Source organism: Propithecus coquereli, unplaced genomic scaffold (assembly GCF_000956105.1).
Source record: "Propithecus coquereli isolate 6110/MARCELLA unplaced genomic scaffold, Pcoq_1.0 Scaffold53, whole genome shotgun sequence".
Taxonomy (NCBI): Eukaryota; Metazoa; Chordata; class Mammalia; order Primates; family Indriidae; genus Propithecus; species Propithecus coquereli.
This window is the reverse complement of record NW_012151174.1, coordinates 201,489-229,464: the sequence shown is the minus strand read 5'-3', so window position 1 is coordinate 229,464 and position 27,976 is coordinate 201,489. Positions and strand designations below refer to the sequence as shown.

The 27,976-nt window shown below is 51.9% G+C and overlaps 2 protein-coding genes across 5 annotated transcripts in view; both read left to right on the top strand.

The window, feature by feature from the left end:
- HNRNPUL1 (heterogeneous nuclear ribonucleoprotein U-like 1) overlaps positions 1-16,160 on the top strand; it is a 35,327-nt gene extending 19,167 nt beyond the window's left edge. For all 4 annotated transcript variants that reach the window (XM_012657074.1, XM_012657075.1, XM_012657076.1 and 1 more), the window contains exons 8-15: positions 429-695; positions 1,825-1,947; positions 2,045-2,173; positions 10,337-10,505; positions 11,093-11,374; positions 12,565-12,854; positions 14,202-14,393; positions 14,933-16,160. In XM_012657074.1, coding sequence (XP_012512528.1) covers positions 429-695; positions 1,825-1,947; positions 2,045-2,173; positions 10,337-10,505; positions 11,093-11,374; positions 12,565-12,854; positions 14,202-14,393; positions 14,933-15,049 — 1,569 coding nt within the window. In that variant the 3' untranslated portion in view covers positions 15,050-16,160. The remainder of the gene's footprint in view (positions 1-428; positions 696-1,824; positions 1,948-2,044; positions 2,174-10,336; positions 10,506-11,092; positions 11,375-12,564; positions 12,855-14,201; positions 14,394-14,932) is intronic.
- A 2,553-nt stretch (positions 16,161-18,713) lies between these two features.
- Positions 18,714-27,452, top strand: CCDC97 (coiled-coil domain containing 97). Its single transcript, XM_012657073.1, has 5 exons — positions 18,714-18,908; positions 21,664-22,119; positions 23,847-24,125; positions 24,619-24,748; positions 26,660-27,452. The coding sequence occupies exons 1-5, from the start codon at positions 18,863-18,865 to the stop codon at positions 26,778-26,780; spliced, it is 1,032 nt and encodes a 343-aa protein (XP_012512527.1). The 5' UTR covers positions 18,714-18,862; the 3' UTR covers positions 26,781-27,452.
- Positions 27,453-27,976: the final 524 nt, after the last annotated feature.

The window sequence follows — 27,976 nt, the reverse complement described above, 5'->3', positions numbered from 1 at the left end:
GCACTCACTCTAGCCCGGGCAAAAGAGTGAGACTCTGCCTCAAAAAAAAAAAGAAATCCTTGCTGTGGCTTTCCTTCATCTGTTACCTTCGTAGATTGCCTTTGTCGGTTTTGAGAACAGGGCAGGATTGCCTTTTCCTTCGTCTTCATCTCAGTCTAGGCACAAGACTCAAATACTTAGAGTTTCTTAAAATTACTTGTTTCACATCCATCAGCTTCCAGATCTTGGGTAACGAGGGCTTTGGGCTAGACGTTCTCTGAGATGTTCCTTGGTGTGCTGCCCAATTTACCTACATGTTGGGGAGGAGTGCACTGAGGTCTGGAAAGCCAGCTGTATTTCCACTCCCTACATATGCTCTCTCCCTCTTGTGGCTCCCAGTGCTTTAAGCTGAGAGTTGGCAGTTATATTCCTTTGGTTTTTTCTCCTAGGACTTTGAATGTGGAAATGATGTGGAACTTTCCTTTACCAAGAATGGGAAGTGGATGGGCATTGCCTTCCGAATCCAGAAGGAAGCCTTGGGGGGTCAGGCCCTCTACCCTCATGTCCTGGTGAAGAATTGTGCAGTGGAGTTCAACTTCGGGCAGAGGGCAGAGCCCTACTGTTCTGTCCTCCCAGGGTTTACCTTCATCCAGCACCTTCCCCTTAGTGAGCGGATCCGGGGCACCATCGGACCAAAGAGCAAGGCAGAATGTGAGGTGAGTAGGATCAGAAAACTGAATTGGTGGCCAGCTCTCCAGACCCACCTTGTTACCAAGGGAAAGGGGAACCACTCAGTAGCTGGGTGTGGTGCAGCAAGCACAGACTTGTTATCGAGTACGTTGGGGGCAAGTAGCCCCTTCCTTTCAGCTCCTCAGGATTGGATTCAGAGTCAAAAAGCTGCTCTGAGTGTGAGGGGAGGGGTGTTGGTGTGACTTAGGCCAAAGAGGGAGGGCCTAAGGTAATCTACCCAAATCTTAGGTTCCAAAAAGAAGTAGCCACACGCTCCTTAGATGAGGCCAGAACATGGGAAAAGAAGGCTTTTCTTGCAGCAGAAAAGGACAAAAAGCAACAAGTTGCCTTTGCGATGATTTGGTTCCAGGAGCTATATTGGTGATCTTTGTTCTTAAAACAGTGTTTTTCTTGTATGTATAAGTTATTTATGTTTGTTCAAGAAAATTCAAAAATACGAAGAAAATAAAAATTTTCCATAATTCCACCATCCGCAAATAAGTTTACGTCCAGTGGTTTGGAGTTTATCTTATTCTTTTTGATGTAAATGTTTTATGCACACGTGTTTATAATTGAGATCTTATGGTGTAAGCATTTTGATATCCTGCCCTTTTCACTTAACATTATTTTGTGAGCTTTATCCCATCACATGAAAACCTCTCTGAACATCATCCTTACTGGCCTCACAAACTAACCATTTCCCTCTTTTTGGGCATTTCGGTTGCATCTAGTGTTTACCAGATTCTAAATGTACCGGTTACATATGATTCGTATCCTTGTGTGTACAGCTCTATTCCCATTTCAGACTCTAAGAAAATTGTACCACTTCTTGTGTCCACTCCATGGGCCATTCTCAGTACACGGCCTTCCCTGGGTTTTTCAGAGGCCCGTTAATCCTATCTGAACAAAAATATAAATGCTAATGATGACAGCGCTTGATTTAGTATTCACCTCATGCCACGACCTCTGCTGAGAGTCTGACGAGCTTCATGCTGTTATTGCTTCCATTTTCCAGAGGCAGCCATGAGGTTCAGAGTCACCCTCACAGTCACCAGCAAATCAGGATGGTGCCACACCACCATGCCACAACACTCCTTCCCCATCTTACTCTTGTAGATTCTGATGATGGTGGGCCTGCCTGCTGCTGGCAAGACTACGTGGGCCATCAAACATGCAGCCTCCAACCCTTCCAAGAAGTACAACATCCTGGGTACCAATGCCATCATGGATAAGATGCGGGTAAGGACAGCCCCTGGACTCTCCTTATCCACCTCTCACCCTCTGAGTGCTGCCCTGCAACGAGGACTACTCACTCCTCACCACCTCCTGCCCACAGGTGATGGGCCTGCGCCGGCAGCGGAACTATGCTGGCCGTTGGGATGTCCTGATCCAGCAGGCCACCCAGTGCCTCAACCGCCTCATCCAGATCGCTGCCCGCAAGAAACGCAACTACATCTTAGATCAGGTACTTACTGATGACCATCATGTTCTCAGAAGAGGAGAGGAGACCAATTTGGGGGCCTGGAATCCCCCTCTGGTCTTATTCTTTCTCCATAAATGGTCTTTGATTGCAGTGCTTTTCAGGGGTCAGCCATTCAAGATGACACAGTCCCAGTCCCTTAGCACAGCTCTTTGAGCCCAGTCTGTGGTTGGGGTCTGGGGCCATGATCCAGGCCTACTAGCTTAGGCTCATCAGCAACCCCAAAGAACACATCAGGTGAGAGCTGTTTTGCAAAATGGAAAGAAGTGTGGATTTCTGAGCCTGACAGAATGGGGCTGAATTCCAGCTCTGCCGCTTCCTAGCTGTGTACCAGCTAACTTTATCCTCTAAATCGCCATCTTCTGACGTGTAAAATAGGAAGCACAATGGCTCCCACATACCTAACACAGGATCTGGCACTTAGCAGCTGGTGATTATTGCTAATTACTTTACAGAATAGTATATCCCAGCTTTTCTTGGCAAGTTTTTTTAACTGGAAGGTATATATCTAAGTCATGTATTTTCTACCTACGTTTCCATTAAGGGCAGGGTTCTTAACATCAGGGGATCTGGGAAACTTTGAAATTAAACATATAATATTGTGTGCAGGTATATACTTTAATAAAAAACACAAAAACTAGACAGTTTTGAGTTAGGATAAGAAAATTGTCCATGGCTTTCAACATTCTCAAAAGGATGAGTGACCCAAAAATGATTAAGGATCCTTGTCGCAGAGAAATTGAGTTCCACTTGGTTATTGCCTGTGTGATGTGATACGTAACATTTGTCCCGAAGACTTTCTCAAGTAGCAAAGATTGTTTCCTTATTTTCTGTATTTGGGGATCTGTGAATAAGCCTCTGTTTCCCTCAGCCTCAAATTTGTGCTTGCTTAAGAACCTATGAGTGAGCAAATACGTAAACCCGGTAATGCCCTGCCCTTGTAGCCTTATTGAAGTGCCTTCTCTACATGTAGCCCCAGGTACTTTGTTACCATGAGTTCAGAGGTGTCCTGATGAGCGTGGAGCTAGAGATAGTGGTTGGCTCGTCAGAAGGGAATGCCCAGGGAGCAAGTTGCCTTCACCTAGGGGTGAGGATCTTAACACAAAACAGTTGAGCACAGGATAGTCTGAAAGTCACTCACGGTTATCCCCCCCAGCTCAGCCCCATCAATAATGTGTACAACCGGCCAACCAGCCTTCTCCCCACTTTTTTTTTTTTTTAATTTATTTTTTTAATAGAGATGAGGTCTCACTCTTGCTGAGCCTGGTCTCAAACTCCTGAGCTCAAGTGATTCTCCCACCTCGGCCTCCCAGAGTGCTAGGATTACAGGCGTGAGCCACCACGCCCAGCCCATTCTCCGCACTTTGAAGACTTATTTTAAAAACCTTTTGGCCTCACTTTGTGCCATTCTCCTTGTGAGGGCATTTTGGGAATTTTAGTCTAAAGTCTAACTTGGCCCCAGTTGGACTCATTGTTCTGAAAGGCAGAGTGGTAGTATCGTTTTAACACCCTGAGAGTACCTCTTTTGGATATCTCAGCAAGTGTTCCCTGCCTGGTTTTTTTTCTTGGTTTGCTGGTTAAATCAGCTGTGAAACCCATTTCAAATATGTGGCCTGGTGGAGAAGAATTATAGTCGGAGGTGGGTCATCCAGCAGCTCTGTCCAGGTGGCCTAAGTGGGTTTTCTCTGGAGGACAGGCCCCTGGCGGCTCAGACAGGCACATAACAGCTGAGCACTGTGAAGGCTCACTGTCTGCCTTCATAGCTGGTGCTGGCTTGTTCAGGGACAGGGTCCAGGGCTGTACCAGGTATACCTGTGGTTTTCCAGGCTCCCAGCCTCCTGGTGGAGCGACATGCAGGTCTGGCCAAGTGATCCAGGCCAACATTGAGGCAAAGAACCTAAACTCTGAAGGTTGGGGAAGAGGAGGGTTCTCTGGTTAACCACAGATTAGAGGATTGACTTGGGGCTTGAAGCCATAGGTTGCTCAGGCCTGGAAAGGGAGTCTAATTCCAGTGGTTCAGCCTCTTAGCCGACACCTGGAAAGTAGGTTCCAGAAAACTGGAAGAAGGGTGGGCAGAGATTGTGTATATATAGGAGATTCTCAGCAGGTCCCTGGCCAAATCCTGGCCCTTCTCACCCCACCAGCTTTGGCAGTGACAGATAAGTTGATGATGCATAGCTATTTTCTGGGCTAGATGGAACTTCCAAAGGGAAGACCAGTACTACAGGCAAAGTCCCTGCGGTCTTGCATCTTAGCCCAGGGCCATCTTTTCCCTTCTCTGGTTTTTCCTGAGCGGTCAGACCTCCTGTTACAGGTTGGCCTCAGAAATGCCCTTCCTTGAAAGGGAAGGAGAACTTGTCTGTAGAAGCCAGACAGCCAATGTAAGCCAGGATTCTTTTTCTGGCCAGGACCCCATCCCCTACCCTAGGATGCATCGTGGTGGATACAAGCTCTTAAGTATGTTGGTCTTGAGACATACATTACACGGCAGGGCTTTGACCTACATTCCGTGATGACCTCGGCATCTTAAGATCATACAGGCATTACAACTATGGAACATCAAAGGAGAAAAAGAAAGAAAGGAGGTAGACCAGAAGGAGGAACTGAGTGGTCTCACAGAGGAAAGGACCCTATCCAAAGTCACACATCAAAGTTAATGTACTGGTAGAACATGGCTCTCTTGACTTCCTAGCTAGCCGGAGTCTAGAATGGATAGGGCCGTGGTGGGAATTTCAGGAGGTAGGATGTCTGGTTCAGGGCATGGAGGATGATAAAAAGAGTTGAGGCTCTGTCCAAAGGGCAATGAGGAGCCATGGTCATGTTTTCATTAGGGAAGAATATGGCTAAGTTTGCCTAGCTAGTAAAAGCTGCAGGGAAGGGAGAAAGGGGGAGGTGAAGACCACATTGCCTCAAGTGGCTCTTTGGGCTCCTCCTCTGGAATGAGATGCTTTCTGAGGCTACTAGAGGGCCTCGAAATGGGGTACAGAGCAAGAACTGACTGGCCTTCTGTGAGGCAACAAAGTTACTCACCTGGAGGCTTCCAAGAGGACCCCGGCAAGGCCACGTTGCCCTGCACATGTTGAACCGCAAGGCACTGTGGGTGAAGAGTTCCCTTAGAGGACTGAAACATCCTAGCAGCAGGTCAGAGTTAGGGCTAGATGTGATGACATCGCCAACCTGGTCTCACCGCCAGAACATGTGGTTTTTAGTCCTGATTCGCATCCTGCTTCGTGGGTGCCACACTTTTGTCTGAAACAGAAACCCAGGGCTAAAATAGAGGCCCAAAGGAAACCACCTCTTTTTGGCAGACATTGGAGAACGGGATGGATGCTTCTTTCCTCCACTTTCCACCATTCCCAGAGCCTAAAGCCCACTCCATTCTTGAACCTCTGGCCAATTCTCTTTCTATACATGTGGTTCCTTCCACTGGAGTTCACCTCACTCTGAGCCCAAAGCAAACTTTTTCCTCATCAGCCTTAAGTTTGCCCCTCTGAGATCTAGCCAGGTTTCTCATGCTGCCAACCTGACCCTTTTGAGCTATGGCAAGTGAGAGCGAGGGGACAGTGGGGCTTTAGAGAACTTGGGCTATCAGCAGAAGTCATTACCTGTGCCTACTATGTTCCTCCCTCACTGCCTCAGAGGGTCACACACCAAAAGTACTCATTTCTCTGAGAAACCCTATTGCCGTCCCTCGGCCCTTGTCACAGGGAGTTGGGGATGGTCAGGAGGCCAGGGAACACAGCCCAGACTTTCTCTTCGAGTCAACATCTTCAAGCAGGGTGGGGCTGGGAGAAGCAGGAGCTAGGCAGAAGAAACCCACACAGCTGGAAAAGCTGACCTGGCTGTTGTGCCAGTCTCCTAGCAACAGCCACCAGCAGCCCCCAGTGACCACAGAAGCTCTGGGCTGGCCCGGGGGCTCTGACCTCATCATGTTTGCTGTGGCAACAGCAACAACAGCTAATTCCCTTTCCCCCAGGAAAGCCAAGGATTTGCATTTCTGCTGGCCTGGTGTAGATGCTCTTCTTCCCTTTCCCAAGGCAAGAAGCAAGTGGAAAGAGGCACAGTCTTAGAAATCATCCCTAAGGCTGGGCGTGGTGGCTCGCTCCTGTAATCCCAGCACATCGAGACACAGGGAGGATCGCTTGAGTCCCTGAGTTCGAGACCATCCTGGCAACATAATGAGACCCTGTCCCTACAAAAAAAATTTTTTTAATTAGCCAGGTGTGGTGGTGTGCACCTGTAGTCCTGGCTACTTCGGAGGCTAAGGCAGGAGAATTACTTGAGCCCAGGAGTTCAAGGTTGCAATGAGCTATGCTTGGCCCACTGCACTCCAGCCTTTTTAAATTAAATTTCAAAGATAAAAAGAACAGCCAGGTGTGGTGGGCTCACACCTGTAATCCTAGCACTTTTGGGAGGCCCAGGTGGGAGAATCACTTGAGCCCAGGAGTTCGAAAACAACCTGAGCAATATGGCAAGACCCCATCTCTACAAAAAATTTTTTTAAAATTTGCCAGGTGTTGTGGCACATGCATATAGTCTTAACTACTTGGGGAGGCTGAGGCAGGAGGATCACTTAAGCTCAGGAGTCTGAGGTTGCAGTGAGCTATGATGATGCCACTGCACTCTAGCCTGAGACCCTGTCTCAAAAAAAGACACAAAAACCATCACTGAGAGGGTTCTTGACACCTCACTTCCAAAGCATGTAAGGAGCCATCCTCAAAGTAGCCACTTCCCAGGACAAAAGCCATCTATTTATGAGTCCAATCTGCTCTGCCCCATTCCTCCCATGAAGCTGCAGGGACTAGCCTTCTTGGCAGTGTTGCTTCTCTGTCCTCTCATCAGGACATTGACAGTGCAGATCTGTCACATAGAAAACCTCCAGAGAGTATTTCTCCATGCCCTCAGGGTTCAGGGGAATCAAACTAGATCATTTGGCAGGCAGACAGAATGGAATGGGTTACCAGCAGAATGGTCTAGGCGGGCCACACTGACTCTGTCACCCACCTACCCTGGCTTTTGTGTCAGAAGAAAACTTGGTTATTTAGCTGGAAGAAGCCAAATTCTATCTTCATGTGACCAAAAGCCACCATCTGCTTGCTTTTAGGAATGGAGTTAAGGAAGAGTAGTGGAAGAGGGGACTTAACTTTTCCTGGTAGCATTATGTGCCTTTTTAAACCAGTTGTGGCCCAAGTCCTCTCCTTGGGCTAGTGTTCAAGGTCCCAGTAACAGTACGTGTGTACCTACCACCCACATAACTGCCTGTGGCCTCCTTCACGAAAGTTAGGGTATTTTCCCTGGGGAACAGGGAAGAACATTCTTGCCTAGTATGTGTGTCAGGGCCAATCTGGTTGGTTTAGAAAACAGCTGTACCCACAGCCAAGATCTCTCAACAGATCTATACTGGGTGCCCTGGCCCCTGCCTGATGCACACCCAGCTTGCTATCTCAGAAGAGGATCTCTTGTACCTCGTCTTTTCCTCAGACTTAATTTTCCTTGGTACTTCCATTGGGAAGTCTCTCTTAGGACAGTCAGTCCTATTGACCGTGTTTTCAGATCCACCCCGTGTGTTGACTTCTTTCCCTGCCTCCCTCCCTGCCACTTGCCAAAGATTTTCACATCTGCAAATCCCCACTGGAGCCAGGGGGAGGGTGATAGGATCCCCGTCTTTCAGATGAAGAAATTTGAGACTCAGACTAATTAGGTGACTTTTCTGCAGTCTCACAAATAGTAAAGGGTTTTCATTCCCAATCTTCTTCCCCAAAGTTTGTGTTCTTTCCACCGTGTCTCCCTGTCCCTGCCTTTCTACTTGGGAGATCACTACAGCTTAACCTTTTCTTTGGTCTGGGTTGCCCCACGTCAACATTACAATATAAATATCCACAAAACCCCACCCAGTGATGACCATGTCGGTGGTGGCTCACATTTGTTGAGTGCTGGCTGTGAGCCAGGGCCTGGGCAGAGACAGTGGCTTTTACTCACACCAACTCAGTCTTCATAGCCACCATGAGGCATTCGTGCTATTTTCCCCTTTCAGGGATTGAGACTCAGTAAGTACATAGTAGGCTGATCTTAGAGAAGAGCAGGCTTAGGCTCTGGGTGGAAGTCACTCACCCAGGGCCACACAGGTGTGGCAAGTCCTGGTCAGGTTAGAGGCAAGGTCTGCTGAGCCATCCCAGTGTACTGCCTGTCTCCCACCCTAGAGGCCACCCCATATCCCCCCACTTGAGCAGTTCCTTACGCTTTGTCAGCTGCATTGTGGTCATCCTTCTGCTCACTTCTTATTAGCCCTGGGAGGGAGGCTTGTCAGCCTCATTTTACAAGTAAAGCAACTGTGAAGTCTGGCTGTAATGAGTCAGTAGCCACACCAGGACTTGACCCTAGGCTTCTTCCACCCTATCAGGCTGTATCTTCAAAATATAACATTTTATTTTGCAGGTGCCCCTTCACAAACTGTTTTTCCTCTATGGTTTCTCCCTCGGGTCCCTGTCAGAGCCACTAAAAAGTTGCATAAATGCAGTCAAAAACTCATTACTCCAGCTCTGTTCAGAGTTCCTGGGTTTGGAAGGATGCCTGTAGGGGTGCCTGGGTCCTACCTCCAGAGATTCAGACTTAGGAAGTCTCAAGTCAGGTTCGGGTTGCTTGCTTTTTCAGTAGTGTCCAGATAATTCAGTTGCACAGGCTGAGTCCATAGAGCCCTGTTGTCCAACAGATGTGGGACCCAGTTGCATAGGGCCTGGCGTGTAGGAGGTATTCGGTAAGTGGAATCTGTTCCTACCCTCAGTCACATGTGTTCTAGATTACCACTCTGTGCCAGCACCATCCCAGAATGCTCCTGCCATCCTGTAGACGAAGGAAGGAAACCTGAGTGGCAAAACTGTACTCGTGAAAAGCTATGGCTTTTTCAAGCTCCCTGGTTAGAAGCTCTTGGGTGAGGCTGACGTTTCAGAGAAGGACTGAGGGAATAAACCAACCACAGTGTCGCTGGGCACGGTGGCGTGTGTCTGTAGACCCAGCTGCAGGATCTATAGGCGCACACTCAGGAGACTGAGAAAGGAGGATCGCTTGAGCTTGGGAGTTTGAGGCTGCAGTGTGCCATGGTCGCACCTGTGGGTAGCCAGTGCACCCTAGCCTGGGAACAGCGAGACCCTGTCCCTAAAAATGTAAGTAAATAAAAATAAAAGAATCACAGTGTTGATGAAAACAATCTCAAAAGAAGCTGTCGATTGTGGCATATCCATTCTGTAGATATTATACAATCATTAAAAAAACACTACACAAAAAAATTTTGGTGGAACATTACATGAAAAAGAGCTTCAGGAGAGTGTGTATAATATAATTCTATTTGTGTTAAAAATCACATAGGCCGGGCGTGGTGGCTCACGCCCTTAATCCCAGCACTCTGGGAGGCCGAGGCAGGCGGATCGTTTGAGCTCAGGAGTTCGAGACCAGCCTGAGCAAGAGCGAGACCCTGTCTCTACTAAAAAAGATAGAAATAAATTAGCTGGACAATTAAATGTATATATATATAAAAAAAATTAGCCAGGCACGGTGGTGCATGCCTGTAGTCCCAGCTACTCGGGAGGCTGAGGCAAGAGGATCACATGAGCCCAGGAGTTTGAGGTTCCTGTGAGCTAGGTTGATGCCACAGCACTCTAGCCCAGGTGACAGAGTGAGAATCTGTCTCAAAAAAAAAAAAATTGACATAAGTGTTTCTGAAAGTGTTCATAAGAAATTCAATACCAGTTATCTCTGGGAAGTAGGCCTGGCACTAGGGGGATGGAGGGATTCTTAATGTACGCTTTACACCTTATACTGTGAATTTTTTACCATCAGCACATACTACTTTTAGAATAGGGGGGAAAAAGTTGTAAAGCACAATACCAATAGCAAATAGGACTAAAAGCAAAGCCCCACCCATTAGCAATCTTTTGCCCTATCCCTGTCAGCAGCCACTTTCCCAAATCAGTTCATTTGCTGAGGGTGGACTCAAGAATCTTCAAAGTGAAGAAGAGCAGTTTCCTGAGTTTCTTTGCTTAACAGGAGCGCTGGTATCCTTTTTTCAGTTCCTGGCCTACATATAACACCCCTAAGAGGAAAAAGCTGACGCCTAATGTACCATCTCTTGCCTCTTCTGTTACCTACCCCTAGACAAATGTTTATGGGTCAGCCCAGAGACGAAAAATGAGACCATTTGAAGGCTTCCAGCGCAAAGCTATTGTAATTTGTCCCACTGATGAGGACCTGAAAGACCGAACAATAAAGCGAACCGACGAGGAAGGGAAGGATGTCCCAGATCATGCGGTCTTAGAAATGAAAGGTAGGAAATGAGCAGTTCCCAGAGGAGCAGCACAACAGGGTCCTTCAGAGAAAAGGCTCTTTACTATGAGTTTGTCCCTGCCCGGCTCCCTTATTATTCCTTTCTTGCTCTTGCTCTTTCTTTCTCTGCTTCTGCTTTGCCTTTTCCCTGTGTACCACAGCTGTGAATGAAAAAGCTACCTGTCTCTCTTATGTCGTGGTTTTCAGACTGGAGGGGGCTGGGGTGGCACAAGGGAAAGGATGTGTGGGAGCAGAAGCTGAAAGGCCTGTACAGTCACCCTGCCTCTGGCCCACCAGGTGGGCTGACTGTGGGCAAGCCTCAATTCACTCTTGTGTCAAAATAGAGATGGGATTCCACCTGCCTGACCCACTCTCTGGGGAGGCTGGAGGGAGCTAAACACTATGGCTTGGTGGGGCTTATCCACCACTTCATTTAAGCGAAGAGAAGCTCTTTGTTAACCTCTTTCTCGTTCACTACTCCGGTTTATCTACCTTCTCCCTTCCCGGAGGCCAGTGTTGTGGGGGTGGAGGGTACCAGACCTCAGAAGGCACTGACCTCCTCTCCTCCTGGGCACTCCTTCCTTCTAGCCAACTTCACGTTGCCAGATGTTGGGGACTTCCTGGATGAGGTTCTGTTCATTGAGCTGCAGCGGGAGGAAGCAGACAAGCTGGTCAGGCAATACAATGAGGAAGGCCGCAAGGCTGGGCCACCCCCTGAGAAGCGCTTTGATAACCGCGGTGGTGGCTTCCGTGGCCGTGGGGGTGGCGGTGGCTTCCAACGCTATGACAACCGAGGCCCCCCTGGAGGCAACCGAGGAGGCTTCCAGAACCGAGGCGGAGGTAGCGGTGGAGGAGGCAACTACCGAGGAGGTGAGCCATTACACACACAGGTCTCCCCACATTTTGTTCCCAGGTCAGCATTGAGCTTTAACTCCTTATTCAGTCAGCAGCTGAAGTACACTGAGCACCAGCTGTGAATCAGACTCTGGTAGAGAATCGAGACAGGTCAGATTCTGGGACCTCAGGGAACGGTCCTCCTACTGTCCTACTCCCCTGGTCATTGCTTATGAAGCCCTTTGCCCATTTGCATGTTGTAGTGCTTTGTCACATTGCTGTCATTTTTGTGAATCTTCCCTCATTTGACCGTGAACTCCTTGGGAATAGAGGCCAGATCAAGTTTACTGCCAGTCCTGGGTCCCATCTCAGGACCTGGCACAAGGCAAATGTTAGGACTGTATCTTGGGTTTCCGTTTTAAGACAAATGGAGAAACAGGCTTGGAGAGGTGGATTTGCCCAAGGTCATCCAGCAAATCCAGAGCTGGTATTCAGATGACCCAGGTCCCAAGTTCTTAATCACTAAGTTTTGCCATCTCCGAAGTAAAGTGTCTGTTCATAATTTAACAAATACATCCTTAGCCCTACTCTGTTTCAGTTTTGCACTGGATAGTTCTGGGGACACAGCCATGACCCAAATAGCTTAATGGGAAAGCCCAGGGATGCTGTGACGCCAGTCCAGCCTGCAGGGAGACAGCAGGGCTCAGGAAAGGTTGCTTGAGGAGCGTTTATCTAAGCCAAGCTCCACAGGCCCCATAGGCGCTGCTCAGGGAAGGGGAAAGTGTTCAAGGCCCAAGAAACAGCCTCACAAAGGCGTCGGAGATGCTGGCCCGTTTGGGCAAGCCTGAAGAGGACTAGATGTGACTCATTCATGGCTGTCCCCAGTGCCTAGCATCCACTTCCTGAATGTTTCTTTCTGTCTGTTCAACTGTTGAGATGCTGGAACACAGTAGAAACCAAGACTGCCCTGCTCCTGGCCTCACTGGGCTTACAGTCCAGTGGAGGAGACAAACCTGTCAGTAGGCAGCGATGACCCGTGACCTGGTGTTGGTGGGGTTGGGACAGGGTGTGAAGCATCCCAGAGGGCAAGCTTTATTTGTTCACTCTTAACTGGGTTCCCGCTCTGTGCCTGGCCATGCTGGAGCCGTAGCAGCCAAGGCAGCCCAGCTCCCAAGGGTCGCAAGTTGAGAATGATGAGGACGCTCATCTGGATTTCTCCGATGCAGGTTTCAACCGCAGTGGAGGTGGTGGCTATAGCCAGAACCGCTGGGGTAACAACAACCGGGATAACAACAACTCCAACAACCGAGGCAGCTACAACCGGGCTCCCCAGCAACAGCCGCCACCACAGCAACCGCTGCCACCACAACCACCACCCCAGCAGCCTCCGCCGCCACCCAGCTACAGCCCTGCTCGGAACCCCCCAGGGGCCAGCAGCTACAGTAAGAGCAGCAACATCCCTGGCTCAAGCGCCAATACCAGCACCCCCACCGTCAGCAGTTACAGCCCTCCACAGGTGAGAGAACGAGCATGTATGTAGGTGTGCACACATGTGCTCTTGAACCTGAGCAGGAAAGACAAGGCAGGTTTAGGGGAAGTCAACACATGCTCCAGCCACTGGTCTCTACTCTTAGCTCCAACCTGCCCTTCTTTCTCCTTGGCAGTGCTCTTGACTGGGATGGGCCTTAGATGTTCCCAGGTCCCCTCCAAACCCGGGAGTAAATCCTAGAACCTCCCTCTTCTCTCATCATCCTCAGGGGGATGGGCTGCAACCACTGATCCCCGCAAGTACATTTCTCTTGGCTCTGTCACTGACCTCACTGACTCCCCAAGAAAGCACTTGACTGGAGTTGCCTCTTGCCCAGGCTGGAAAGGACTGACCACTTTGTCTTCATGATGTGGAGACCAGGGCCCCAAAGTCAGTGAGGACTTGCCCTCTCCGTGAAGAGTTTCCCTCCTGAGCAGCTCTGCACTCTGTTCCGGTTCTTGGAAAGTCAGTGCTCTGCTCTGGTATGCACAGGCTCCTGTTAACCAGAACAGTCTTCGCTTACCACACAGCCGTTTCCTGAGCACCTTCCACACGCCAAGCTTGGAAGCAGCTTCCAGGAGCCAGATGAATAGTTCAGTTTCCTAGAACAGGAGTTGGGCAGCCCCGGAACATCCTGATTTTGTGACCGCTTGGACAAACCGCTTACGTCTCTGGGCCTTATTTTCCCCATAAAGGACTAGAGGTATTAGTAGAACTCACTTCCAAGGTTTATTTATCGTAGGGGATGGCTGGCACTATAGCTTTGTGATTAAGGCTCTGGGACCAGGCAGACCTGGGGTCAAGTCCTTTTTAGGTGTGTGGCTTTGGCCCACTGATTTCACTTTCTTGAGCCTCAGCTTCCTTCTCTGTAATTAGGAACCTACCCCCAGAGTTGATAGGTAAATGAATTAATCAAACAGCCTCTACATAGGGAACACGTAGTAAATTGCCACTGCTGTTCTCCTCAGCAGATCTTCCAGTAGCAACTACCAGCATTTATTGAGTGCCCAGTGGTTTGTACACACAAGCTTATTGAAAATGCAAGGCAATCTGTAGGGGTAGTTCTGTTACGATTCTCATTTTACAGAAAAGATGTGTTTCAAGAGATGCCATGTGTCCTGCTTTCCCAGGGTCTCAGGGCTGGGATTAGAGTCCAGGACGCTAGGGCTGCTCTCTTCTTCCCTGTCTCAGGTCTGGCCCACCTCCTTCTCAGCCCTCAAACAACACCCACCAGGGAAGTCCCCGAGGGCCAGCTGCCTAGAAAGGCCCTTCCTCTATCCCAACCCTGAGCTGGCTATTTCACAGAGCTTTGAGTTTTTTGCTTTCACTTTCCAGCCGAGTTACAGCCAGCCACCCTACAACCAGGGAGGTTACAGCCAGGGCTACACAGCTCCACCTCCTCCACCTCCGCCACCACCTGCCTACAACTACGGGAGCTACGGCGGCTACAACCCAGCCCCCTACACCCCGCCACCGCCTCCTACCGCACAGACCTACCCTCAGCCCAGCTATAACCAGTATCAGCAGGTAAGTGCCAGACTGGGGGCCAGTAGGGTGGAGGGACTTCCAGGGGCCCCTCCTAAGTGTGTATTCCCAGACTCGAGTCCTTGCTTATCCCTAAAAAGACGAGCAGCCTGCTGGCCTCAGGCTGGCATTCATCTTGCCATCAGCCATTTTATTTGGTAAATACTTCTGTACTGGTTGCTGAGTAACTGGTATCCTGGCTCCTTTCCACAATGCAGCAAGCAAAGGGTAAGGGGTGGCATAGCAGGGGCCTCCAAATCCTGCTTCAGGTTGGTCCTCAGGCTGTCATAACTGTTATGAAATATTTTGAGTGTAATATCTAGCTATACCTGGAAGGGCACTAGGTTGACAAGCCAGGAGACCTGGGCTCTAGTCCCTAACTGCCTGGCTTTGTGGCATAAGGTCAGTCACTTGTCCCCCTCACATGCCTTGAATTCTGTCAGGGGACCCATCTCTGCCCTAGGTGAGGGTGGGGCCAGGGAAGGAGCCAACTGTAGGGTGGATGCAGGACAACTTGGTGCTCTTGGTTTCTCTCTCCCCAGTATGCCCAGCAGTGGAACCAGTACTATCAGAACCAGGGCCAGTGGCCACCATACTACGGGAACTACGACTACGGGAGCTATTCCGGGAACACACAGGGTGGCACAAGCACACAGTAGCCAGTGTGTCCCAGAGGCTTCTGGAGGCCCCTGCCGGCTTCCTCCACCAGCGCCTGCCTCGGCCCCCTCCTCTACTCCCACCAGGTCCTGTGGTGCTGGGGATGGGGTCATCCCAGGGCTGCCTCCCTCCAGCCCACTGCCTCCCTCTGAGGGGCTTCTCCCCGCCGCCCTACCACAGGGCCAGGCATTTTTCTCTGGATTCAAACAGGCAACAATGACCTTTTATTTTCTGTTTGTCCCTCCCCCACCCCTCCAACCTCCCAGCTCCTGTTCTTCCTACCTTCTTCCTTTTTGACTAAATCCTCTCTTCCCTTGGCGACAGTGACTGACTGAGGGGAGACCCTATTCTTATTCACTCATCCCAACCTTGCTCCGGCCCCTCAGCTTCCCTCATGCAGTTGGTTGTAAATTCTTCCAGGAGCTGTTTTACTGTCTACTTTTCAGGATTAAAAAAAAAATCAAAAACTTAAAAAAAAAAAAGTTTAAAAAGCAAAATGCAGAGGGAGGAAGCAGTGACATATTTTTTTGGTAATTATGCTTTTTTTTTAATTTTTAGAATTTGTCTGTTTTTACTGTGGGTCGGCTGTTGATATTTCATCAAGATAACCATTTCTTTGCTGAGTTCAGGTGACCGAGGAAGAGCCACACCCTCGAAACAAAACAAAACACACACAAAACCACAAAATCATCTTTAACCTAACTTTTTATACGATGTCTCAGTTCCCCGTAACTTTGCACACAAGCTTCTGTGTTCAGTTGAATTGTAACTGCTTTTTGTATTTGGAGAGAGTGTGACTATTGAACTTGAAACCTTTTATTCCGGGCGTCTTGGTAGTTTCTGGTGGGATTAAGTGGGTGAGAGGGAAGAAGGGGCGGTGGGGGGGCTCCTTCCCTTCAGAACGTGAAGTTTCTTCCGCTGCCTCCTCTTCAGTGGTCTCCCGGGTGCCAGACCTAAAAGTTTTTCCACAGCGATCCTCTGATTATTTTTACTTCCCCTTGACCCATATGTTTTAACAGGATTTTAACAAACTGCACTTATTAAGAAATGTGTTTGCCCTGTTTTGTTTTGTTTTCTTTTCTTTTCTTTCAATAAATGACATGGCACCTCCTAGCAGGAAGGAAGCAGGGTCGAAACCCTGAAGTGTTAACTGCAGTTGGCCTTTAATTGGGGTGGGGGGTCTTTTCAAGGGGAAATTATTTACTCATTCATTAAACAAACACAGGGATTTGTGTGCCCGGCCCCAGTTTAGGTGCTGAAAATGCACCCTTGAACCAAGGGCCCCTGGTTTAAAGTCCACTATTTCATTTTTAAAGTGGTTCTGTGGTGCTCTACTTCTCACAGTGCAGGATCCCTCCGGGAATTTTTGAGTGGAATGCGTGGAGCAGGTCCCTAGGCGGAGGGACAGGTGGGAATGGTGGGGTGGAGACCAGGGCCGGTTGTTGGGAATCGTTGCTGGGTACTGACTGACCCCTCAGGTGCTCTACTTAGGATGGTTCCTGTCTGTTCTCTGTTCCCAGCACCAGGAGCCTCGTTTTTCAGCCAGTATGTGCTGGGGACCTGCTCTGATCCTCAGCCGTTCTGGACAGTGCTGGGGACACAGCGTGGCCAAGGCAGTTCTGGAGCCTGTTCACACAGAGCTCCTGCTCCAAGGATAACAGAAACCTGTCACCGAATAGTGTCAGCCCCAGGTGGTCAACTGTGAGAGCCTGGGGTGGTGTGAGGGGAGGGCTTCCTGGACAAGGGAGAAACTGAAGAATGACAGGGTAAAGGACTTGAGTTTCAGATTGCATCCCCACCGCCCATTGTCTTCCCTTTGTAACTTCATTTCTGCATTCCTTTTGTGCATGCTGTGTTCCTGGCACCTTGTGAGGGACAGTGCTCGGCCACAGGAGAGGCCAGTTCAGCCCCAATCCCTTCCCTCACAGGAGCTCAGAGGCAGCCAGTTAGTCTTAAGGTATGGGTTGGAGCATCGAACACAAGAGGCCAAGGTTGGTGGCACTAAGGGACCCTAGAGTGCTCCCCTGTCTCTGCTCCTAGAGATGGGCAGGCAGGGCCTCATGGCCCCTAGCTTGGGAAGTCCCATTCCCTGCAGGTCTATGTGCTGGGCAACAGCACCCTCTGCTGGCTTCTCGTGGTAATAACGCCTAGGTGTAGCCCATCCCCGCCCATCTGGTGTGGCAAATAGGGACCTCGCTGGCTTTCTTCCACAACTTCTCGGGAAAGCAAGTTCTCCTTCTGCTCTCAGCCACGGTCTCCGGATTATTACGCCAGCTTCCTCATAGATCTCTTATCTCCAGTTCCTTACCTTGATCCCCTTGCACACTCCTTGCATGGTAAGGGGGTTAAGCTACTTAAGGTGGCTTATGAGGCCCTGCATGGCCTAGCCTAGCACCTGGTAACCTCACTGGCTCCACCTCTTTCTGCTCCCCCTTTGAACATCAGATGAATGTTCTTTTGTTCTGGGGGTGGGGTCACAAATCCTTTTTGGAACCTGTACATGCTGTGAACCTCTGCCTTGGAGAACATAGGTGTACACGAAATTTTGCGTAGATTCATGATTTTTTTTTTTTTTTTTTTTTGAGACAGAGTCTAACTGTTGCCCTTGCTAGAGTGAGTGCCGTGGCGTTAGCCTAGCTCACAGCAACCTCAAACTCCTGGGCTCAAGCGATCCTCCTGCCTCAGCCTCCCGAGTAGCTGGGACTACAGGCATGCGCCACCATGCCCGGCTAATTTTTTCTGTATATTTTTAGTTGTCCAGATCAATTCTTTCTATTTTTAGTAGAGATGGGGTCTCACTCTTGCTCAGGCTGGTCTCGAACTCCTGAGCTCAAACAATCCGCCTGCCTCGGCCTCCCAGAGTGCTAGGATTACAGGCGTGAGCCACCGCGCCCAGGAAGATTCATGATATTAAATCTTCCACAACTCAATCATGGCCTTCAAGTCAGAACGCCTTTCTTATGCCCTGACTGAAGTGCTTGCAGCAACTGGAACCATCCAAGCCTGCCATCCTCCTGCCTGAGACTCTTCCCTCCCTCCCTTCCTCTTCCCCTAGTTCCTGCTTATCCTTCAGGACTCAGTTTGGCCAGTTCCTCTCCTCCCAGAAAGAAACCTTACTGCCTGGGGTGAGCAGCTCGCTCAGCCCACTGGGTCCATCAGAGCCCTTGCCACGCAGGGTGGTCACTGATGACATGCCTGTCCACTCTTGGTAACAAACACCTAAATGTGAGCCCCTCCCTATCTCGTAGGGCAAATCAAGACCACAGCTGTCTTCCTTCATATCTGCAGATTTCCTCCAGGTCCTGACAACACAAAATGGGAAGTTTTATCTCTAGTTTCACCAGCCAGGAACTGAATATGATGACAGAAGTAAGAGTCAAGGCTTAGTAAATATCCCTGAGGTGGTGAAATGAAAGGGGTAGGCTGGGGTCTAAACCAGAGCACAAGCCCTCAGAGTGTGACAGAAGCCAGGCCCTGTAAGGGTGGTCGTTCAACCATCCCAAAATTAAGCACGCCGGGAGCTGGAGTCACAACAGTGGTTCGAGTCCCTTCTGATTTTCCAACTTCAGACAGGAGGCTGAACAGAGATCTCTCTCACCCCGGCGCCCTTTACCTTCCTGGCTGCGGAGGGCGGGACCCGGAGAGGCACGCATGCGCATAGGAAGGTCGGCCTTCGGACCGGAACTTTGGTGCTTGGGCGTAGAGGAGCACCCGGCTCCGGGAACCTTCTCAGCCGGAAGTGGGTCCTGAGTGCGTGGGGCGCAGGTTGGCGTGCGGATCCCTCCACGGCGGTTGACAAGTCGGAGAAAATCAGGATGGACGCCGTAGCGACCGCAGCGGCGGCGAAAGAGCCCGATGAGGGTGAGGGCCTGCTACGCGGAGGCGGCGGGAGGGTGCGGCCGCGGTGCCACTAGGAAATGATTCCCCGGGAACGCGAAGGAGGACTCCTTATAGGGGGACACGTGAGGTCAACCTTACCTGTTCCCTCTACCACTTTGTGTAGATTATCTCCTTTCTTGTCTCAGGCTGACCTTTCCCTCCATCCCCTCCTCCGAAATTAGCCTCTTCCCAGTTCCGGGCCGACCCATTTCCTTACCAAGCCGTCAGGTTAACGAAAACCTCGCCCTTCCCCGGAGTTAATTCTCCCAGTGTCTCAGACCAGCCCTTCTCAAGTTTCCTCCTTCTTTGTGCCTGAGCCTTCCCTTGCGCCAGGCTAACCTTCTTCCTGTCCCGTACAAACCCGGACTAACGGCTCCCTCATTTCATTGTAACTTCCCTTCCTCCAGAGTCTGCAATCTAGTCTGCCCCTCAGTCGTCACTCCATTTATGTGCTCCCCCATCTCTCTCCGTTGCATTTTCAATCTCTTTTATTTCTCCTGATGCCTTCCCATCAGTATCGAAAATTCTTTTGTTTTGCTCATTTTAAAATTCCATCCCACTGCTTCAAATGGTGTGGTTCAAATTCGCTGGAACACTATTGGCCAAGAATTAATCATTGTTGAAGCCAGATGATGGGTATATGTAGGTAGGGGGAAGGGTGTCATACTTTCTACTTTTGTGTATGTTTGACATTTTCCATAATAAGAAAAGTTTTTTAACCTAAAAAGAAAATCTTTCCCTTGGCCCCATGCTGCCTTCCAGCCACCATCTGTTTCCTCCAGAGATTCGTGTATGCAGGTCTCCATTTTCTCACACCCCATCCACTGAAGTCTGGCTTTTACCCTCAGAAACTGCTCTGATTAGGGCTCCCAATAACTTCCCCCCATGCAGAAAAAGAAATACCCATTCAGGTTTCTTTTTACTAGCCTCAACTGGAATTCAGTTCTAACCATTGACTCCTTCGTCCTTCTTAAAAGTTTTCCCTTGGTTTCTGTAATGCCATGCTTTGTGATTTCCTTCCTATCTCTCAGGCTGTTCCTTCTCAGCCCCTAGATTAGTTTCCTAGAGCAACTGTAACAAAGTACCACAAATTAGGTCGCTTAAAACAACAAAAATGTATTTTTTCTCACTGTTCTGGAGGCCAGAAGTCTGAAATCAGTATTACTGGGCTGAAATCCAGGTGTCAGCAGGGTCATGCTCCCCCACAGGCTCTAGGGGAGAACCTGTTCCTTGTCTCTTCCAGCCAGCGGTGGCTTCTGGAACTCCTTGGCTTGTGGCCACATCACTCCAATCTCTGCTTCCATCTTCACATTGCCTTCTCTGCGTGTGTCGTATAGGACACTTGCGATTGCATGTACGGCCCACCTGGGTAATCCAGGATACCCTCCATGCCGAGACCCTTGATTTAATCATATCTGTGAAGATCCTGTCCCTTCCCCCCCACCCCCAATCTAAGGTAGCAGTCACAGATTCCAGGCTATCTTTTAAGACGTGGCTATCTTTTTGGTGGCCAGTTTTTAGCTTCACAGACATGTTCTCTCCCCATCTATTCGGTGCTTCTTCTTGGCCCCTCTTCTCTTCTCATCCCTCCCCCACTTGTCATTTCCCACAGCTTTAGTTCTTATCTTGACTCTGATGACACCCACAACTCTGTCTCCAGCCCAGCACTTCTCTCCTGAGGGGTCCAAGGCCCGTGTGTTGACAGTCGGACCTCATCCTGGATGCCTCTCTCTCCTCCCAGCCTTCAGCCCCATGGCTTGTCCACTCGGCCTCCTGAGCATCTTTCTAATCACCCCCTGCCCGCTCTTCTGTGCCCTCCTCCCCTGCCCTTGTCCAGATCAGTCTTCTCCTGGCTCAATGATGGAAATCCTCTCTAAACCTGTAACTGTCACCGTTACTCCTCCCCGTCCCAGCTAAGCTACCTAAAGGAGTTGTCTCGACTTTCTGTCTTCACTTATTTCCTGCTTGCTCCAGTTCCCACCACTCTTGGGAAACAGCTCTTACCAAGGTTTGCCGGGAGCTCAGCTTTCCTGTTATCTTTTGGCATATTATCTTTGCTCTTAGCTGCCTCCCACATCTACCTGGGTGCTCCCTGAGGGCAGGAGCTGGACTGGATTCCCTCTGTGGGTCCTCAGCATTGCCTGGCTTAGAGTTGCCGAAGAATAGTTGGCTGAATATGTGAATCCATGAGAGAGTGAGTGAATGAGTGAACAAATTAGTGAATGTATTCATGACTTTGTGAACAAATGAAAAGCCAAAGAATTAAGTGCATCAATAAGTTAGGAGGCCTCAGGGCCTTTGCATTAGTTGTTCCCTCTACTTGGAACTCTCTTCCCCAAGAAATTTCATGGCTCAGTCCCTCAAGATGTCAAGTCTTTACTCAAATGTCACTTTTTAGACAAAGCCTTCTCTGACCCTTCCATTTAAAATTGCAGTCGCCTCCACCCCCATTCCCTCCTCCTTCCCTCTTTATTTTTCTGCATAGCTCTGGGACACCTAAGACATTATATATTTTCAGTAATTATGTCGATAATCGTCTGTGTCCTCTACTAAAATGTCAACTTTTTGCCTAATGTGGTAGGTCTAGGACCTAGAACAATGCCCAGAATGTAGTAGGTGCTCAGTAAATGTGAACTGACTGGGTGATTGAGCACCCAGTCCCTTTCTACCCAATCCCTTCCCTTCCCCATTCCCTCACTCCCATCCCTGAACTAAGAAAGCACCCCGCCCCTTACAGGCTACACAGAGCCCAGACCTGGGCTCTGGGGCGAGCTGAGCTGGACACCAGTCCCTTCCAGACCCCAGGACAAGGTGGAATCAGCTGAGGGAGTGCCAGAGGCCCTGGACAACAATGCCCCCAGGGCTGAAGACGCAGCGGTGAGTGCCATGCTGCACGCTGTGGCTGCCAGCCGCCTGCCTGTGTGCAGCCAGCAACAGGGCGAGCCTGATCTGACAGAGCAGGAGAAGGTGGCCATCCTGGGCCAGCTGTACCACGAGAAGCCACTGGTGTTCCTGGAGCGCTTCCGCACGGGCCTCCGAGAGGAGCACCTGGCCTGCTTCGGCCATCTGCGTGGTGACCACCGTGCAGACTTCTACTGTGCTGAGGTGGCCCGGCGGGACACAGCCCGGCCCCGAACCCTGCGCACCCGCCTGCGTAACCGGCGCTACGCTGCCCTGCGAGAGCTGATCCAAGGTGTGGGGGGCAGATGGGCGAGGGCAAGCACAGATGGGGACGAGGGGAGACTGAGGCAGAGGGAGTGAGAAACAAGGATGCAAGAGCAGAGACAGGGATCCTGGGAGATGCGTTTTGAGGCAAGGAGCAGGGGCACGGGGAGACTGAGAGAAATGTGAAGTAAGGGAGAGATGGATGGAGACGGGCTCAGGGGAAGAGAATGGGACTGACGGTGAGAAGGGATCAGAATTTAGCAGATGACAGGAGAAGTGGCATTGCAGATCAGTGGGGCCAGAGCATAGAACGCAGTTCTGTGACGGGTTATCCCTGAGGAACGTGAGATCCCTACCTCACACCATACGCAAAGGCATCGGAAGAAACCAAGGGAAGGAAGTTTATGACCTTGGGGACACAGGAGCCTTGAACAAAACACACGTGTGAAAACCATGAAAGAAAACATTGATACCTTTCTGACCACAACATAATTAAAAGCATCTTTGTGACCAAAGATGGCGGAACCAAAGTTAAAAGATGAGAACGAATGAAACGGAGTGAGTTGAGGTCTAATTAGGGAGAAGGCACAAGCTGTAGAGAGGTTGATACAGAAAGAGTGAGATACAGGCACAGATGGAGGATGAGGATGAAGAAAGGAGCAGGAAGAAGAATGAATGAATGAAGTATGGTTAGGTGACAGAAACTGAGAAAGCAAGAAAGATGGAGAGCTGGGGATAGAGTAAGAAAGGAAGAGAAAGAAAGTCCCAGAGAGGGAGAAGGTGACAGTCTGAACCAGGGAGAAGGAGGGATAGAGACCGAATCTGGTAGAGGAACCGAGAAACAGCAGGGTATAAGAGAGCTAGCAGCACTGCGGAGCCGAGCAGGACAGGGACTGCAGAGGCCAGGAGTCTGGGTAGCTGCTTGGCTCTGGGCTCTGAAGGCAGGGCTGGGGCCAGGGCAGGTCTGACTGTTATCTGAGGGACAGGGCCACTCCTGCAGGAACAACCAGCCAAGGTCAATGCAAAGAACCTAGGTTTCAGGGTGATGGGAGAGCCAGGCCCACCAGGGGGTGGCTGCAGAGGGGAGCACTCTGGGGAGAGGTCAGACCTGGGGCATTCCACCAGCAAGAGGACCCGGCTCTCGCCAGGGACACCAGCATGGGCAGATGCTCTGCCTGACCTGGACCCCATGCACACAGACCACACCCACATGGACACGTACACAAACATGGCCAACGGTGAAGGTGTGCCCAGGCGTTGCCACTGCCAGCCAGACCAGCAGACAGGCACACACAGCCTGCCTGCGTTGTCCTGCGTGCTGACTGCAGACACATGGGTACCTGTGGGCAGTGTGCTGAGACTTGTGGGGAGATGTGTGTGTACCCATGACTGTGCACATACCAAGGGCAGGGGCTTGTGAACCTGCCCAGATGCAGTTGTACGTGGGCTCCAGACCACCAGTGCCTCAGAGGCAGGATGTACCTGGGCCTGCCTGTGCACACACATGCTTGGACACATGAATACACAGGTAGATACAGGTCTGGTCATGCATACACGCTCAGTCACACACGTGAATACTCAAACACACACCTCAGGCATCTGTGCGTATTTTCCTGCGTATCTGAATGTGTGCACACACACACTTGGACCTCTGTGTACATGTCTTCCCACAAGCATGATGATGCACATACACATGAACACAGCATCTGCTCAGACACGCTCACCCCATGCCCACCCCGCCTCTCCTCTGTGCAGGGGGCGAGTACTTCAGTGATGAGCAGATGCGGTTCCGGGCCCCACTGCTATACGAGCAGTACATTGGGCAGTACCTAACCCAGGAGGAGCTCAGCGCCAGGGCCCCGACCCAACCATCCCCCAAGCCCGGCTGCCCTGGCACGCCCGCCTGCCCGCTCTCTGACCTGCTGCTCCAGTCCTACCAGGAGAGAGAGCTGCAGCAGCGGCTGCTCCAGCAGCAGGAGGAAGAGGAGGCCTGCTTGGAGGAGGAGGAAGAAGAGGAAGACAGTGATGAGGAAGGTGAGGGCCAGTAAGAGGGAGACCCCACTGTCCGGACACCCCAGCCCCAGGCCTGTCTGTCTCTCATGGCACCAGGCAGGGCCCCCAACCTGCAAAAGCAAACATCCCGTCCCTCTCCTGCCTGGCCCATCCTCCCCGCTGCAAGCCCTTGCAACCTCGCCAGCATTCCTGTCCCCCACTCCTTAAAGGTGCCAGGTGATTCCTCACCTCCAGACCTTTGCTCGTGCCATTCCCTTTGCCGGGAATGCCTGGCTTCCCACCCTTCAGGTCTCAGGTCCTGGCCCTGGTGTACGGTCTCCAGAGCACGGTACTATCAATGTGTTGGATGTGTGCTGTTGGAGGGCAGGGATCAGGGCTGTCCCGGTCTTTGCTGTGTTCCCAGTGCCACCCACACAGGGCCAGGCACAGAAGCAGCAGCTCCCTGTGAACTCTGTGTGTTTGGTGCCTGCCAAGTGCACCCTTATTCACACCCCCGTGGTATCTGTCACTACAGACCAGAGGTCAGGCAAAGATTCAGAGGCCTGGGTCCCCGACTCGGAGGAGAGGCTTATCCTGCGGGAGGAGTTCACCAGCCGGATGCACCAGCACTTCCTGGATGGCAAGGATGGGGACTTCGACTACAGGTGCTCCTGTGCCCCCTCTCCCCACGCCCGAGCCCAGCACCCCACAGCCCTCATGCCAGATGCCAGATCCTGTGCACATCCACGGAGGGCCCCCCTTTGTGGTGGTAGAAGGCCCTAGAACAGCTCCAGGTCATGGGCCGTGGGGTCAGACAGCTGAAGGAAGGAGCTGGGTGACCTTGGACTAGCCTTGTCTGCATCAGACCCTCAGTCGCCTCATCTGTAAGGAGGGGAGTGAGCAGGGCTGACACGTAGCTCAATACTGAAGAAACACCGAATCATTACGTTCTGGCAGGTGGCAGAGGCCTAGTAGGCTGCCACGACCCCAAGCGTCCCCAGGCAGCCCGACCTCTTCATGTTGCAGGAAGAATCCCCTGGCAGGGTTAATGCCCAGCACGGGGGGGGCGTGTCTTGGGTACCCCGTGGTGCCAGTTGTTCATTTCCCCAGTATAACCTAAGGGGTGAGACGTGTGGACCACCTGCTTTGGAAAGGGAGTTGGCCGTCAGGGAAAAGGACCCAGAAGAGTAACGTATCAGAGTCACAGATAAACGGTTTTGTCATCTGAGATAGTCTTGCCTTGTGGTCCCCAACATCGGGCCTGGCAGCAGAGGACCCTCCTTCGCTTCAGATCCAGCCCCGATAACACGTGGAACTGTGTGACCGCAAATAGGCGGCCCCATGCTGGGTCATCAGTAACATGGGGATCATGGTGGCACTGCCACAGAGCCAAGCCCCCAGTCAGCACCTAGTGACTGGAGCAGTGGGGGCCCATTCTGGGATCCCCTGGCTCTTGCATCAAATCTGGACGATCTGCCTCCAGCCAGGACAGGCCGCTCTGAGCCTCAGTCCCCACGTACACTGGTGCGACGAGTGCCCGGGCCATGGGGAGCCCTCGGTGAGTGGGCACCACTGCCACTTCTAACCCAGGGGCCCAGGAGGAAGTCTGGGGTGATGGGGACCAAAGCCTGTCCGCTCAGGAGGGCAGCTGTTGGGCAGCAGTGGCCCCAGTGCGTCCCCGACGTGTCCCTCACCAGTGCATTCAGTAAGCGTGTGCTGAGCGTCTGCTGCATCCAGGGTCTGGGGAATAAGGCAGGAAACAGAACCAAGGAAAGGCTTCCCTGCCCGGAAATGGGCCCACACTAGTGAGGACGAGAAGGAATTTTCCACTATCTTGGGGGGTGTGGGGCGTGAAGAAAAAGAAAGCAGAGTTAGGAGAGAGGGGGGTGACAAGGTAGCCAGGGAAGGCCTCTCTGAGGAGGTGACGCGAGAAAAGACCTGCAGGAAGTGGAGGGAAGAGCCTTCCGGCCGGGGCAGCAGGAGGTGTGGGGACCTGCGGTGGCACTGAGCAACAGCAAGGCGGCCGGGATGGCTGGAGCAGTCAGGAGGACCAGGTCAAGCAGGACTTGGTGACCCCGGCGAGTGCAGTGAGGATGACTCACTGCCTTCGAGCAGGGTGAGTCTTCGGCCTGCAACCAGGGACCCCACTGTTGACCTTTTGGGCCAGGTGGTTCTTTGCTGTGGGCGCCCGGCCTGTGTGGGAGGGTCCTTAGCAGCACCCCGGCCTCTACCCACTAGACCCAAGGAGCAAGCCTCCAGCTGTGACGGTCAGAATGTCAAAATGCCTTGGGGGGCAAAATCACCCACTTGAGAACCACTGCCTGCCTCAGGAATGTGAGTCCGCGAGTCACCACATTTTCCGGCTCTCCAACAGAAACCAGAGTTTACATGTAAAATCTCTGACTTGGAAAATGTTGCCTTTTGTTTTAAGCCCTGACAGGCCCACCATCCCCCTATGAGGGTCAGCTGACCGCAGCAGCCAGCATATGGCCTTTGACCTCAGGGGCCCAGGCCCTTGACCTCGGCCTCCCAGGGTGCCCGAAAGACCAGCCCCTGACAGCCTTCTCCCCCTGCAGCACCGTGGATGACAACCCGGACTTCGACAACCTGGACATCGTCGCTCGGGACGAGGAGGAGAGGTACTTCGATGAGGAGGAGCCCGAGGATGCGCCCAGCCCAGAGCTGGATGGGGACTGATAGCTGCCACCCTCCGGCCGGCCACCTGCCCTGTCCCTTGTCCCAACAAGGCAGCTGATCACAGGCTGGCTCAGTGACTCTTTCTCTAGGGGGACATCCGGGCAGCACCTGCCCACGCCAGCCTCGCTGGCTCTCGTCTCATCTCAGCTAACCCCCTCACCCCTGTCTCTGGGGTTCCCTACCTTTCTCCCTCTCTCCCCACTGTCCCCTGCCTCTGTCACTCTTGCCGTCTCTCTGGGTTTCTTCTGGGTCTCTCTGTCCACATCTCACTGCCCTCCCCCCTACGCCCTCTGCTTTGGGCTTTGTGCCCACAGCAGGCCCTGCGTGGATAGACCTAGCCGGGCTGGTTCCAGCTCAGGCCGGGCAACACCTGACCCCCAGCAGCGCTGCCTCTCGCCCCTTGCTCTGTGTCTTTCTCCACCTCTGTGTCTGGCCTGCCGTCCTGTGCTCAGGGCCTCCTCGCTTCTGTATGTTCCCATCTCTCTGTTGACCTCACTCTGGGCCTGCTGTTTTCCTGCCTGTACACTTCAGCTTCTCTCTCGGCCTCTGTGCTGTCACCGTCCCTCTCTGTCTCTCAGCCTTTATCTCCCTGGGTTTCAGTGCCCCCACCCCGGCCCCACTCCACACCCTGGACTCCTTCTTCCCCCTCCCCCCAAGCCTGACTGCTGCGGAATGCGGCTTCTTGGGCAGAGGGGAGACGGGAGATGGGGTGACCACCTCTACCTCAGGACTCAGGCCCGAGTGAGCAGGGGTAGAACTGGGGATCACAGGGCCTGCCAGCTTGGGCATGGAGGGAGCGAGTGCAGGAAGGGGGGAGCTCCCCCCCCAGCTCTCCCAACCCCCCTCTGCCCAGCCACAATTTTCCCTTCCTTCACTTCCTCCGCCTCCCTCTCCCTCTCCTGTTTACACTCCCCAAATACGCACAGGCTGTTATCATGGGTCCTGAGTCATCACACACACACACATACACAGCCTGCCCCAGCGTCCCTGCCCCCAGCCAGCCACAGGGCCCGCCCCACAGAGCCCCCTGCCGCCCTAGGCTAATGGGAGCCAGATGGCCGCCTGGTGACTCAGCCACTGGCCTGTGGGAACCCAGGCGTCCCGCCTTCCCATGCCCCCACACCCAGCTCCTGCAGGAGACACACACAGACTGGCCACTGGGGGCAGGGCACAGGCCAGCGGCCAGCAAGGTGGGG

Excerpts from the sequence above, each read along its gene's own strand:
- CCDC97 (XM_012657073.1), top strand. The coding sequence starts at position 18,863 with ATGGACGCCGTAGCGACCGCAGCGGCGGCGAAAGAGCCCGATGAGG. Across the intron at positions 22,120-23,846 it reads CCTGCGAGAGCTGATCCAAG|GGGGCGAGTACTTCAGTGAT; the intron begins GTGTGGGGGGCA and ends TCCTCTGTGCAG. Across the intron at positions 24,126-24,618 it reads GGAAGACAGTGATGAGGAAG|ACCAGAGGTCAGGCAAAGAT; the intron begins GTGAGGGCCAGT and ends CTGTCACTACAG.